The 12,602-nt window shown below is 39.2% G+C and overlaps 1 protein-coding gene across 1 annotated transcript in view; it reads right to left on the reverse strand.

Annotated features, from left to right (window-relative positions):
* Positions 1–859: 859 nt before the first annotated feature.
* The window catches only part of TP53BP2 (tumor protein p53 binding protein 2), a 31,085-nt gene continuing 19,342 nt past the window's right edge, over positions 860–12,602 (reverse strand). Inside the window, exons 12-17 of the mRNA XM_010577689.1 lie at positions 11,498–12,279; positions 9,488–9,625; positions 8,772–8,905; positions 7,564–7,730; positions 4,342–4,541; positions 860–1,712 (exon numbers count right to left, since the gene is read on the reverse strand). Of these exons, the coding sequence (XP_010575991.1) occupies positions 1,671–1,712; positions 4,342–4,541; positions 7,564–7,730; positions 8,772–8,905; positions 9,488–9,625; positions 11,498–12,279 (1,463 nt within the window). The 3' untranslated portion in view covers positions 860–1,670. The remainder of the gene's footprint in view (positions 1,713–4,341; positions 4,542–7,563; positions 7,731–8,771; positions 8,906–9,487; positions 9,626–11,497; positions 12,280–12,602) is intronic.

Genomic DNA, 12,602 nt, shown 5'->3' on the forward strand with positions numbered 1-12,602 from the left:
GATGCTTCCAAAAGAAAGCCCATGCTCTCAGGTATCTTATTTATCTTCCTTTGCAATACAAGAAGGTATTTAAATAAAAAGTTATTCCTTCTGCAAGTAAGCACTTTTTTTTCTTAGATCATCAGAGAAAATCTGCAGAGCTTTTGCTGTCAGGAAGAGCATGTTGCCTTTAAAGGGGAAAAACAGCATTCTGGAGCAGACTAGGCACTGACATCACTCTAGATGTGTGTCAGTTAACAAAATTTTAGATAGTCTGATTCTTTAAAAGATTAATGCTTGAAAAACTAAAGGTTTCCAAGAAAGGTAAGTGATGCTCTATACCCCATACCCAACCTGTTAAAATCATGAAGCTGTGAACAGGAGCAGATTGCTGCTTCCAAGAGTTCTTACTACAGCTGGCTGACTTAAGTTTGCCTACCTGAGGAATTGTATCCTCCTTCCTATGAACAATTACGTGTACTTACAGGCACCTTTTCAGAAAGCAGTAAGGACTTGACTTACCTAATAGGAAAACATGAGCCTGAAGGGTAAGGCAGTGAGGCACTTCATAAATATGCTTAAGGATGGATTTGATCCTCTAAATAGTGCTCATTATCAAATGATTATTCCCAAATCCATTGATATAAAGGATAGTTCCCTGGGAGCGGCTTTATTTGGAAAATACAAGTATCAAGGTTTTTTTTCTTAAGTATGGCCCTTGGCTTTTAAGATTAATGAAGCTTATATGCAAGTAACAGATCTGGCTTAATTTTAAATGCAGAAAGACTGTCTTGAATGAATGGGGGAGGAGGGGTTCAATTTCATACAGAAAGTAGTTGAATGTTAGTGTAACATAGAACAGCACTGTGTCCTACTGGTAACATTTTCAGATGGTCTAATAAAAACTTGACACTAAAACACACAGAGTTAAAGCTTAAGAGGAGACATAAGTTTAATGGTATCACAGTCAAGTAAAAACAAGTAAGTTGTCAAGTACTACAGAAAGTTGCTACGCTTAGTTTTCAAAGTACAAAATACAATAAATACATGAGGCTCTTTGTAAAAAGAGGAATCTAAAACTACATTGTCTGTTACAGCACATAATATTTTGAATACATGGAATTCCTAAAATGCTACAGCATTTTTAAAAGTTATTGCTTAATGGATCGGTCATGTGGTTGTCACCGTTCACATGCACTTCAGTTTAGCTTCTTTAACAAAGATTCTGCTTCCAGCAATAAGCATTTGGGTGCTGTGCACGTACTCTATTTTAATTTCTCCCATCTGGAAAAAGCCTTGGGATAAATTTGGACAAAGCCAAGTTGTCTGTTTCATGATGATTCCTTCAATGGTAAATTGAAAAGGTCCTTGTATTTAATGCAGAAAAATGGGAAATTCTTTTCTGCCATGTTTGAAGAAATCAGAGTGGGTACTTGAACATAATGGTTTGCTTAGACCAAAGGCAGCAGAATTTCATTTGCTTGTAAGCATTATTTCATCTTGTAGAATGCCCTCATCCATTTGCTAATGCATCAATCCTTCATTTGTTTTCAAAGCACATTCTTCATAGCTTTCAAATTACATTGTCATTGAAATAAGTCTCATGATACTGGAACCAACACAAAATGGATTTTTTTTTTTTTGTAAGTCATCCGTGATTAGTATTTCAAGAATCTGGCTTCTGTACTATTTCATGCCAAGCTTCTTTGTCTAGGTTTAATCCTTGGATACAGCTGAGGGTAAAATAGAAATGAGATTTAAAATGTTAGTGCTTTAAAAGGTTACTTTAAAAAAAAAAAAGACAAAAAAAGAGGAAAGAAAAACCTCTCTCTAACACAATCTCTAGTAGCAAAAGCATGGTTATAAAAAAACACCCAGACCACTAACAAATATAAATTTAGCATTCTTAAACAATCTTAAAAAATACTAACCATGTCAGTATGGAAGGAAAGCATTACACAGCACCTAATTCAGTACCTTAAGCTCTACCCAGATTGGTGGGCTAGGAAAAGCATGTGGCTTTAAGTCAGGAGACTTTTGTGTTCAGTGAACTACCAGATTTTTCCCTGTTTTATAAATGGAGAGGTATTAAAATCTCTTTTGCTTTCTCTCTCTCAATGCCTATCAGCCTTTATATATCTATAGCTTTGGGCAAGCTGGAAACATCTGGCTGTGTAAGAACTGTGGGAGCTATGCTTTAGTTAGTGGATAGTGGGTGGCCAGTTAAATTAATTTAACTGCCCAGCCATTAATCAGTAGCTGTCACCCTGTGGCCCTTGAGCTGTGTGCTGGTCACACATTCTGGCTATGGACGCACAGGTACAGAGACTGCGTCAGCCTCAGCTGCAGGGTGACAACTGACAGGACACAGCTCAACACAGGGCACAGCAGTGCCGAGATGCTTGGGAAGCTCTTGGCTCCCACTTGCAAAGTGCTTTGGGAACAACTACTGTTCTGCAAAGCATGACTACAGGCATAAAAATAGAAGTGTACAGTTAGGAAAGATGAATCCTCTATGCTCTAAACAGTAATGCATGTCTACATTACATCCTAGGTTTTTTCAGCTAAAGTTCTTAAAGATGCCCTCTTCAGCCAGACTCTGGCTTTCTTTTTCACAGTCAGCTAATGATTAAGAGAAGACCAACAACTTCACCCACAAGTTTGTCTCAGCCTGCTATGATTTCACCACTAGCAGAGATAAAAAGTCAGTCAGAGTAGCGTAACACCTGACAGTGTTCAATAGATTTTGTTTGGTATTAAGAAGTCAGTATTTTGACAGTGTTATCTTATTTGCATTCAGTTTTAGAGCTCTCACAGCTTAGGGAGCTACTGAGTCGCTAAGAAGGGTAGAGTACTGATGCAGATAATTTCAACCTTGTTTTTATTCAGTGCACCTAACTGCAAAAGGATAAAGGAGCTATGATAAAAATACAATTTAATACAAGAATATATTAAACTACCAAACATTTTCTTCTGTGTTAAACATCTTAGCCTAGATTTCAGCTGCTATATTCGTCTCCAGTAACTGCTTTTAAGAATAACCACATAATACTTCAGTAACAGTACTAGGACAACTGAACAGACACAAGAGCGTAACAGTTAATACTGGGTTTGGGTAGTTTTCACCAAAGATTCTGTTCAGACTGTATGATGCTTAGAAGGATGAGTTGTGATCCCCAGTCTAAGCTATGTTGCTTTGTGCTTTTTATTACAGAAGCAGAGATGCTCCTTGTGTTCTTGCACACCTGTGCTCAGGCTGAGTGCACAAACTTTATGAAGTAGTAACACATGCACAATTCACCCTGGGGCAGGAAAAAAAAAAAAACCAGCTGCCATTTCTGACCTTACTGTGCAGGGCTGATGGCAGCTCTCAATTTGGAAATGTTTACATTTGGAGAGGAAAACACTAAGCAGAAGTACTATGTAAGGGAGAATTTTACAGTACATTGTGGGTAGGCCTGACCTGAAAGTGATACAGAAATGAACTGATTTTGCATTAGATATAGTCGCTCTGCAAAATCTAACCAGTTTAAGGATTATCTGCATGAGGAAGGAGGTTCAGCCTCTTTCAAGCATCATACATCACTCAGCTAAAATTCACAGTGGTTAATCTTTAGCAGTGGCAGAACCTCTTACCTCCAGCAACAGGACAACTGGATATGTAGAAAAAAGCTTAATGGAATTTTTATACGTGTCCATTTGCTATGGTTTTCTAGCAACTCAACCACAAGGAGAAATATGGGGACATAATTGAAAGTATCTATTATTTGTACACAGTTGTTTTTAATAAAAGAGGTAGTACAGAAGGTGATGAGCAAAGGAGAGGCCATTCATTTAAGGCCTTTGACATATGGTTAAATATTACTTAAAGAGCATAGAAGAAAAAGATCTGCCTTTATTTGGCAACATGATCTCCTTTTCAACACTAGAAAAAACTATAGAGTTGTGCAATATTTTTCTTAAAACCCTCTGAAACCATCTTGGATCACAGGGTGCACTGTGTACACCCAGACAGGGGAAGACTCGTGACTAATTCTTCATAGAAGTTTCAGTTCTTAGGGCCCTTTGTGCCAGTATATCCCTTTTTAAAAGAGGGGGAACCCTGTTCTGTTCACATGCTCAACAAAACCTTATGCACATGTCATGTTCAGATAAATCTGTGTTAGATATCTAAACAGAAGGTGTTAACCTACTCTGCCAAGGTTCCCAGCTCCCCCAGTGAATAAATGGAGATCATCAACTCCTTCCTCTTGACTTTTGAAATTGCACTTAACCTAGATGCATGAGAATAATGCTGTGTATACTCCACATAGTGAGGTGTTTTGTTTTTTTTTTTTTACTCTGGAAATATCAAGGACTCACCCCTAGGAGGTTGCGGGGAACATAGCCTTCCTTGTCATTCAGCCGTGCCCACCACCACTCAATTTCGTCTTCATCTTCCCGGCGCAGGATTGTCATGCAGTCTCCCTCTTTCATTGAGAGCTCATCGTCATTTTGAGCCTCATAATCCCAGAGTCCATAAATCACTCCTTTGTTCATTATCCCCATTTTCTCCTGGACTCCTGCAACATTAAAAACAGAGCAGTTCAATAAAAGTTAAAAACAAACAAACAAACACACACACACCAAAAAAACCCCAAAACACCACACCAAAAAACACCAACCCACACAACTGAAAAACTAACCAAACGAAAAAGCCACCTCAGTTCCTATCACACTTAGCACCTTGCTGTCATCAGCCTACTCAAAGTCAGTCCTGGAACAGGTAGCACTGTGAAGTTAGCCCTGGCACACGGCAGACAGATTCCTTCCTTACATGTGTTCAAAAAATACGAGGGAAACACGGAGAGGAGCACAGATGGATAAAAGGTTATTTTTGTGCTAGTCTTCACACTTCCTAAGTGATGAGCAAGAAACACTTGTTTGTACTCTTAATTCATTGGTAATCTCTTTTCTGTCAAAGGGAGATAGCAATACCTGCTTATGTTGACAACCATTGTCATTTTGATGCTTGAGGTGTCATTTGCCACCTGTGTCACTTTAGTTCAGAACTTTAAAACAAGTTGCATCTCAGACCTATACCTGAAAGATTTGTCTGCTACACACCAGCTGCTTTTGGTTAACTCAAAACATTTTTATCCCAGCAGTTCTTAATTTCTGCCCCATTTTAATTATTTTTTAAACACTGACTTCAGAAACATGATTCTGTTCAATTGCTTCTGGACCAAGATGTTCTGGAGTACATGCATATGCTTTGCAGATGTTATTTAGAATTTGCTCATTTTAGAGCTGTAGCCAAAGGTGAAATACTATTCTTTCTGTACACATTCCTCAGCTTCTAAGCAGCAAACGAGCAAGCAGAAAAAGTAACTTAACTGTTATAGAAACTTTCTCTTAAGTAATTTTTCCATTTTAAAATACTGAATCCTACTGGGTTTTTTGTTTGGTTTTGGTACTGTCAGGAGCAAAGAGTATGTATGTTGCACATCGTATTACAAAACTTGTCATTTCCCTTTCCATCTCTTACCTATTACAACCTATTGTATAGAATTCTTACCTATGTCTGCTAAAGGAAGCATCTGCTCAAATCAAGTTTGTTCTTTCTGCATGCCAGCTCATCATGCAAAATTAAATTACTTCCACTGCACCCATGTGGAAGGTTAAGACTGAGCACTGAACATCAAAGCAAAGAGAAGATTCATACAATGGATCTGGTCTTCTAAAAAAGTGTTAACAGTCACAGGGGGGTAGCAGCACAAACCAGCTCTTACAGACACAAGCATTAAGCCTTAGAAAGTGAAAAATGACATAATTAAGCAGCATCAGACTTGTAATTTAATCAATGCTAAAGGACTAGCGGTTTTATTTAAACCTGCCTGTACTTGTTGGTGATATTCAGTATTGTGCATCATTTACAACAAAAAGGGATTACGTGAATCAATTAATTACACCAAGGTTTCTCACCTTACAGACAAGTTTAGAGGGCCAGGTTTTAATGCGGTATCTGTTCTGGAAACAGACAAATACACATCCCCAGACTTCTTTTACAGCAAGAGACAGATTTAGCCAGTGAATGAATTTCTTACTATAACTATAGGCAATCAGAAACAGTCTTTGCAATAGGATTAATTCCGACTGGAACAATATGGAGATTTAATAGCTCAACAGCCAATGTATCAAGAGATACCTTAGTTTCAGTGGTTTCAATTTTGAAAAGCTGGCAATAAGCCAAAGCCTTACAGTCCTTTCAGGACCCATTGAAAAAGTATCTCATAACACACACAAAAAAAATCCCAAACCCAAGAAAAAACAGAGTATAAAGTGAGATCACAAGAAAGATGTTGGGTCCAAAAAACCCCACAAACAAAAAGAATGTATTTCTTAATGCTTTATATAATAAGGCCATGGATCTCCTTCCCACAGGATCTTGTAGGCTGTTTACCTGAATTTTAAGACAAATTCCCCAAAGAAATGTCTCAAGACCTATTCAACACAAAGATACTACCTCTTAACTCATATTAGAGTTAAAACCAGTAAGAAATATTGAACAAGTATTATTTTTAATCTAGTCCTACAATCTTCCTTGGGCATTTTCTGTTGATGACCACCATTGGAGTCTGGATACAAAACTAAACAGAATTTTGCTTAGCCCACAGGTTTTGATGCTAGTTAAATAGGCTCCCTCCCTTCATAGGGAAAACCATATATTTGGCACCAAGAGATACAGTTTTCCAACTTAGTGAGGACAGCTGGGCAGACTATTTTGAAATACACTGGCTGAGCAGCTTATAGAAGCTCAGTTCTTGCATGTTCCACAAAAACAGAAAGGCTGTATTACAGCTTTTTACATTGCTATTACTCTAACCTCTTACAGATAGGTGACACTCCAGCTGGTGGTAGGTGCCTAGGGGACAAGAACTACATACAGGACAGTAATTTAAAACCTCAGTGACTAATACTCATCACACCCTAGGGGGAATTAATCCTCTCCGTTAAAAGACAGTTTCCCTGTAGTCTTACTATTTGAATAAAATCTAAATTTAATATGGGATTTCTTTTTAAATGCAAGAGAAGAAAAAGGCCAGAAAGATAAAGTCAAATTCAGTGCTTACTAACCTTCATTTAGGCAGAAACTTGGCAATACCTTTCTTGGTTCTAAAGTGCACATTAGGAAATATTCCTCATTTAAAAGACACCAGATAGCAGATATGAACTTCCTACTGAGATACCCAGACCACTTTTGGTTTTAATGTAAAAAAAAGTACTTATGTAGTAAGATTCACCTAATCATCACCTCACACTGATATATTTGTTGATGCACGCTTTTAACTCATTTCAAGGGTTTTAATGTAGAGGAACATTTTGTTACTCAGATCTTCTCTAGAAGTTCAATATTACAAGGTTAGTCTCAATGGACCTCATTTTGTGACAAGAAGCTGGCTAAAACCTCTCTCTTTCCAAGAGAAACTCAAGGCATGGGCACACCAACCTAAGCATGCAGCTCACCACTTCTCACCCAAAAGCGTACCGAAAAGTGGCAGGTGAGTCCCTAGCACACTCCAGAACTCAGTTGTCATCACCTACCATATAAGAACTGGGAGCACTGTGTGTAGCCTTCTTCCATTTCCTCACATTTGTCTGCAGCCGTCTGCATGTCACTGTAGGTCATTGCAAATACAGCTGCACCTGACTCCACCAAGAACTTGCACACCTGCACATTATTACAAGATGCTGCACAGTGTAATGGGGTCCTGCAAGCCAAGAAGATGACACATTACTTTTATTGCTCATAGCAGTCCTTACAGACTCCTAGGGGCAAACCACTTTTGTGCATAACCCCCAGAAATCTACTGCATTGCTGAAGGCTTCCCACCAGAAATGCTTAAAGTAGGATGTCAAGAGCAATTGTTTTTCACAAGTAACAGGAGCTACCAAGAGCTGCTTGAGCCCTAAAGCTGGGCTTCCATATGGATCTCTAGTCACACTACCTTTTTATAATCCATTAACATTTTAAGAACATTCATTAAGGCAATAAGAATAAAAAAATAAATCAATATTAAAAAAACCACTCAGATATCCTTCTGACATCATGCCTCTTACAATCTAGATAATTACTTCAAGACCTGAGTTGGTGACAAGTGCAGGTAACTGGGATGACTACTGAGGCTGAGGGACAAGAAGCATCTTTATTCAGTCTTGGGCCTTAGACACTTTTGTTACAGGCAGATATAATAGTAAAATCACTGCCCCCTTCTCCTAGCCTTTTGTAAAAAAGCTCCCTAGCTACCTTAAGAAGGATCTGTAACCCATTATCAGTTGCAAGCCTAGTTTGTAGGTTGAGGTTTTCTGCTTCGTTTTGTTTTTAAGTTGTCCAAGTATTAGACATAGAACTGAGAAGAGTTTGCAGGGCTAGATACTGTCCAGAGCACATGTAAGCTACAGGCTGTCTCACAGAGAGGACATTGGGAATTTCAGCAAACAGCTTGTTACACGTAAGCTGTCTTCAGTATCTCAAAGAGAGAGAGCAACTTCCTGACAACTGTATGCAACCTACTAGGCCTTAGACACACACTTTTTTTCATATAGAGAACATTAATATAATTTGCCTATTTTCTCCTCGGCACATTCTCATATGGTGCCCCAAAGACGACTGCTGCTGTTCTACTGTGGAAGAGCCATTGCCAGCTCTACAGGAGCAAACTGAGGGACCTTCTGAGGGACCTGCAGCAGCCCCCAAGCTGCAGCTCTGCTGTGGAGAGCATCTGTAAGGTACCACTTAAAGAAAGCCTTACCATCCATCACTGTCTGCAGCATTCACGTTCACACCAAATTGCACCAAGAACTTCACAATTTCCGTGTGTCCAGCACACACAGCGTTGTGCAGTGCAGTAATCCCTTCATCGTTGGGCATGCTAGGATCTTCAACCTATTCAGTCAGAAAAGGAGACATTCACATTCTCGTGAAACTCTGTACCATAAACATCTCTTCACATATAAAAATGAGCTGTCTTATTCTGAAATATGATTTTGAGCCATATTTCTATGAAGGACATGAGCAACAGGGAGAGAACTACAGCAGTAACCAATCTCACAAGAAGACTCACATATAAGCTTGCAGCCTCCTTTTAATAGCAAGAACCTAAAGTTGTTCAGGGAAATAGTATCTTGACAACTTAGTAAAAGCATTTAAAACAAATTTCTGGTATTTGCCTATTTAACTGTAAGTAAAATTCACATCCCCCACATGCCAGATAGGGGGTGAAACACTATGTAAGAAATGAGGAAAAAGTTGTCCTGCAAATTTTTACTCTTGATGCCAAATACCCAGTGTGGATTTCACACACTTTTAAAACCAGCCTCCAAGTGGCCACGTCCTGCTAGGACTTATCTCCTCCAGGGCAGATCTCGGTTGTGCACTATTATTTTAGCTTCCCCAGTCAAGAAAAGCTGCAACTTCCCAGTTTGAACCAGGATTGCTATTCCTTCTCTTAGAAGTTAGCATTTGTACCTCATAAATTATTCTCTGCACGAGGTCAAACTCCCCCTCTAAAGATGAATCCAGAAGCAGCGCGAGGGGATTGAATTTCACTCTCATTCCATGCCCAATTCTCTCGGAGCCAGTTTTACGCAAGTTCGTCCTCTTCCCCTGTGAAAAGGTAACACAAGTTACAGGCATTTTTTTCTGGGAAGAACAAGAATACAGGATTGCTTATTTGGGAATGACAGCAGAAATGGCCAATTAATGCAGTGTTTAATATTAAATTTAAACTATTTTCTACCAATTCCCCAACACATTACAAATATAGTAGTTTAGGCATGTTATGGAAGATCTCTGCCTTTGTCTCTAGACAAGGTCACTATCAACTCAAATACAGAATTCACCTTGATCAAACACATTAATAAAACTCCCAAATCCCTGAAAATCAGGAAAAAATGCAATTTTTTTTTTGTATTCAGACCATTTTAGCATTAGCTCTCAAAGCTGTTACACAAACCAAATAGTATGCTCCATTAAGTACGCTACTTTTTAAGCACCGATGTTAAAGATCCTAACATTTTCCCAAGTTTAGCAGAGGTTAGCAGGAACATAAACTGTTACGGAAAATGATTTTGGAAGGAATATAGAACCAAGTGTAGAAACACTTTAGATACTCCCAGTGATACTGGAAACCAAGTATTTCTATAGCTGAGTTTGTACTCTTTCCTTTAGACAATATATTCGCTCAGCATTCTCCCCAGCTGGCTGTGCAGCAGCAATAAACACTATTCATAAGGGTATGTAAATTTCTGACAGATGTCCAAGCAAAGATGAATAGAAATGACTCATGTTTTGCAAGAGCAAACATGTGAAGATAAGATATATACGAAGAGATTCCCAGAAAATACTCTTTTGCCTGTTGATTTATACATAATATCAAAAGTACAGGCTTTCTAAAGAAAGAGCCTGTCAGCACAACCCAAGTATTTAAATATGAAATCAAGAAGTTGGGCCGGTTTCTTCTCATCATTGCAGAATTATTACAAAACCAACGAGAAACGAGTTCTTACAATTTAGGAAATCCTACCACTCAAGTTTCCCTTTAAAAAGGAGAAAGGACAAAGTCTTTAAAGCATGAAAACATGCAATGACTATTCCATGCAGAAATTGCAAGGTTAAAAAGCACATTTAAAGCTTTTAACTCCTCTGCACTGAAGTGATGGAGGAAAAAACACTTTCATGTATGAAGTTATTAGAATTCTATTCATAATAGGTTTTAAAAGAAAGTCTTTGAAGAACTGAAAGCAGTAAGCATGTCTGTTCTACAACAGTGAGATAACACCATACCACATGCAGATACAAACTTCCAAAACAAACAAGATGGTAAAATGCTGCCTACCCTTAGCCCAAAGAGACTCCACTTTGATACAACTTGAGAACTGACTGATGTTAAATCAGGTTCCAAAGAAAAAGTCAGAAAACACCTCAGTAGAAGAAATGCAAGCAGCTGATGTCTACCAATGAGTTTTTAGTTTCTGCTTTAAAGAAGCCTGTTTCTCCATATTTTTCAAGCAAGGCACTTTCAGATAAACAAATGCAATCCAGGATTAAGATAATTAGTTTCCATCTCAGATCGGAATAGTAGGAAATGCTTGTGAAATCCGTATCTGTGCCTCCCCCCCCAAAAAAATTAACTTTATTTTCTCTGAAGAGGCAAGTATAGTTTGGATGTAGTAAGCAGACTTCTATAAGGAGTGTTCTATACAGCCCAGAAGAGTTTTACTATTTGTGTATCAAATTCCATTTGAAACTTTTCATCATGTCATTTATTCCAGAGACAACAGAGACTTTTCATGACTGTCATTAACTCTGGAGATAAGGGCATCACACAAATAGAACAGATACCCAGAGGGACTTCTAGACTATTTGTGCGACTGTTCTCCCACATCTGCTTAAGTTCTACAATACAAGGCACAGGATTTATGGCAGACCTTGAGATGACTTATTGACAGGGCACCCAAGTTGTAGGCTAATACTTACAGGAGGCAAGGAAAACTGTCCAGTAACTTCAGGAGGCCTCATATTGAATGAGTCCTCTCCCAAACTCTCTGGTTCCCCTGATGGATAGGGAGGTGGTGGGTATGGAGGATATTCTTCCATGTATACTTCCAGTGGCAGTGGAGCTTCTAGGCTTGGCTCTTCCATTTTCAGCTGCGTGAGTTCATCGCCATCTGATACTCCCTCAGGTACAGTGTCCAAAGCTACAGAGGGAACAGCAGCTTCACTCTGATCTGCTGGTGTGTTTTCTGCTTCCTCAGCAATGGCCGGTTCTGGCATAGAAGCAGCTGTTTCTTTTTCCGATTCTGCACTTAGATAAGGATTTGGGATTTCTGCTGGGCTTTCAGGACTGGCAGCTGATGCTGTCTGTTTGGAGGGATGTGATGGAGCTGAGATAGTCTCCATTGCAGCCAGAGTGGTCCTCTGATACAACAGCTTCTGAATATTGGGGCCATTAGGTCCTTCTGGCTCAGTAATGGAGCTACGTTTCTTCAGTGGTCTGGGTGCATTGGACAGCTTTTTCCGTAGTGCTTCCAGATCAGCATCACTCTGGTTACGATACGGATTGGATAAGAAAGGCAGCAATTTGGTTGGGCTAAGGGGACGGGGTATTCGCTCTGTTTCGTGATTCTCATGAGCAGAGGCTGTTGTTTCCATCTCAGGCTCCGGACTGCCTGGCTTGCCTTGGAGGTTTGAGTAGACATTCTCCGTCTGCGGCAGCTGATTCTGTACACCAGCTCCTGCCATCACAGGCTTGCCATACACTGCAGAGCAGTTCAAAGAGGGGTGGGGAAAAAAAAAAAGTGTGAATATTTGATCAACAAACCTAAAAAGAACATGTAACCTGATTCACCTATGTAGGGCAAAGAAGCGGAATAACACAATCAACTGAACAGAATTAATCGGGTAACCAGGTTTACCCTTAGTTATCTTGCAAATGCAAGACAGATATTTTGCACTTTCTGTTAACGCTGATACACAGCATGTAAGATCCACCCAAGATTCTTACAGCTGCACTAACCTGCTTAATTCCCCTGAGGAACAGCTTTATACCCACAGACCAGGTGGAAAGTACATCTGAGGTTTA

Source organism: Haliaeetus leucocephalus, unplaced genomic scaffold, assembly GCF_000737465.1.
Source record: "Haliaeetus leucocephalus isolate CR32 unplaced genomic scaffold, Haliaeetus_leucocephalus-4.0 Scaffold577, whole genome shotgun sequence".
Classification (NCBI taxonomy): Eukaryota; Metazoa; Chordata; class Aves; order Accipitriformes; family Accipitridae; genus Haliaeetus; species Haliaeetus leucocephalus.